Source organism: Budorcas taxicolor, chromosome X (genome assembly GCF_023091745.1).
Source record: "Budorcas taxicolor isolate Tak-1 chromosome X, Takin1.1, whole genome shotgun sequence".
NCBI lineage: Eukaryota > Metazoa > Chordata > Mammalia > Artiodactyla > Bovidae > Budorcas > Budorcas taxicolor.
This window is the reverse complement of record NC_068935.1, coordinates 13,485,068-13,486,796: the sequence shown is the minus strand read 5'-3', so window position 1 is coordinate 13,486,796 and position 1,729 is coordinate 13,485,068. Positions and strand designations below refer to the sequence as shown.

The window sequence follows — 1,729 nt, the reverse complement described above, 5'->3', positions numbered from 1 at the left end:
GCAGTGGTCAATAATCTGACTGCCAATGCAGGAGACGAAAGAGACACAGCTTCTATCCCTTGGTCAGAAAGATCCCCTGGAGTAGGAAATGACAACCCAATTCAGTATTCTTGCTTGGAAAATTTCAAGGAGATAGGAGCCTGGCGGGCTCCTGTCCATGGGGTCAGAAAGAGTCGGACATGACTGAGTGACTGAGCACACACACACACACACACACACACACTGCTCTTTGCGAGCCTGCATGCTACCTTGCTTCAGTGGTGCTTGACTCTTTGCAGACCCTATGGACTGTAGCCCACCAGGCTCCTCTCTCCATGGGATTCTCCAGGAAAGAATACTGGGGAGGCTTGCCATGCCCTCCTCCCAGGGATCTTTATGACCCAGGGATGGACCCTACCTCTCCTGCGACTCCTGCATTGCAGGCGGATTCGTTACTGCTGAGCCACCTGAGAAGACCACACTGGTTTTTATCGGTTGCTATACTCGTATAAAAATCTCTGGATGATACCTAAATATAGATGGGAGAATGAAAATGGGAAAGGCCAATGAAACTTTTAGGGAAAGAATTTTGACCATAAAGATCCCTAAAATCACTGAGAAAGCACAAACAGAAATAACCATTTAGGAAAGTGACGAGTTGCAACATGTTAAGAAAAAACGACACGATTTTCCATCGAACAAATGACACAACCGACACATATCGAAGCAAAGTTAATGAGGTTTTTAATGTTTTCTTTGGGGTAGAAATGTTTTAAAGATTAAATGTAGGGCCTAAGGGGAGAACCCTTAAGTCTGGTTTGCGATGGTCAGACAGTCCTGGGGCAGTTCATCTGCAGAGGTGGTATCTGATGACTGACTTGGTGCCCTCGGACGTGGCATAGTTGCCGAGCTCCCCAGGCAACAGAAGATGCACAGCTGTCTGGATGTCTTCGGTCATGATGGTGCAGCACTTGTTGCTGTGGGCCAGGCGCCCGGCCTCTTCGACAATCCGCTCGGACATATCTTTCACAAACGAATCCAGGACGTTCACGGACTCACGGGAAAGACTCAGGCCTGTGTGTACTTGCTTCAGCACTCGAGGGAAATAGGTAGCAAAGCTTGAGAAATTGCCCTGATGGCAGTGGCGGCGTTGGCAACGGCAACGGCGGCCCTTAGCTGTCTTCTGCTTTGCCTTTTTTGGTTCCGCATCATACGGCTCTGGTTTCGAGGTCTCTGCCCTCGCCATCTCCGTTTCAGAGGGCTCAGTTTCGGAGGTGCTGGTTTCTATGGTGATCACGTCTTCCTCATGACTGTCAGAGGATGGTTCCAACACGGCAGTGCCACCATTCTCCGTAGCGCAGCCCAGAAGAACAGTGAGGCCGTTGAAGGCCATTGGCCGAATTTATAGGCCCGGCTTTCCCTGACGTCACAGACACTGTCCGTATCTGATTGGATGCAAGGCATGGAGGCCTGTTACTATGGCAGCCCATGTCACGTGACACTGGATGTCCCACCTCCCAACTCCTGCTGTGCCCCTCCCCCATGTTTAACCCCCGGTCAGCCCATCTCCCCTGGTGGCTCTGACAGTAAAGTGTCTGTCTACAATGCGGGATACCTGGGTTCGATCCCTGGGTCGAGAAGATTCGATGGAGAAGGAAATGGCAACCCACTCCAGTACCACTGCCTAGAAAATCCCATGGACGGAGGATCCTGGTGTCCATGGGGTCGCAAAGAGTCGGACACGACTGAG

The 1,729-nt window shown here is 51.1% G+C and overlaps 1 protein-coding gene across 1 annotated transcript; it reads right to left on the bottom strand.

The window, feature by feature from the left end:
- Nucleotides 1-826: 826 nt before the first annotated feature.
- On the bottom strand, nucleotides 827-1,372 carry LOC128070124 (histone H2B 1/2-like). Its single transcript, XM_052663426.1, has one exon. It carries the CDS (start codon nucleotides 1,370-1,372, stop codon nucleotides 827-829), a length of 546 nt encoding a protein of 181 aa, XP_052519386.1.
- Between the last annotated feature and the right edge of the window lie 357 nt (nucleotides 1,373-1,729).

What these genes read in the sequence shown, in the direction of transcription:
- LOC128070124 (XM_052663426.1), bottom strand. Translation starts at nt 1,372, where the DNA reads ATGGCCTTCAACGGCCTCACTGTTCTTCTGGGCTGCGCTACGGAGAAT.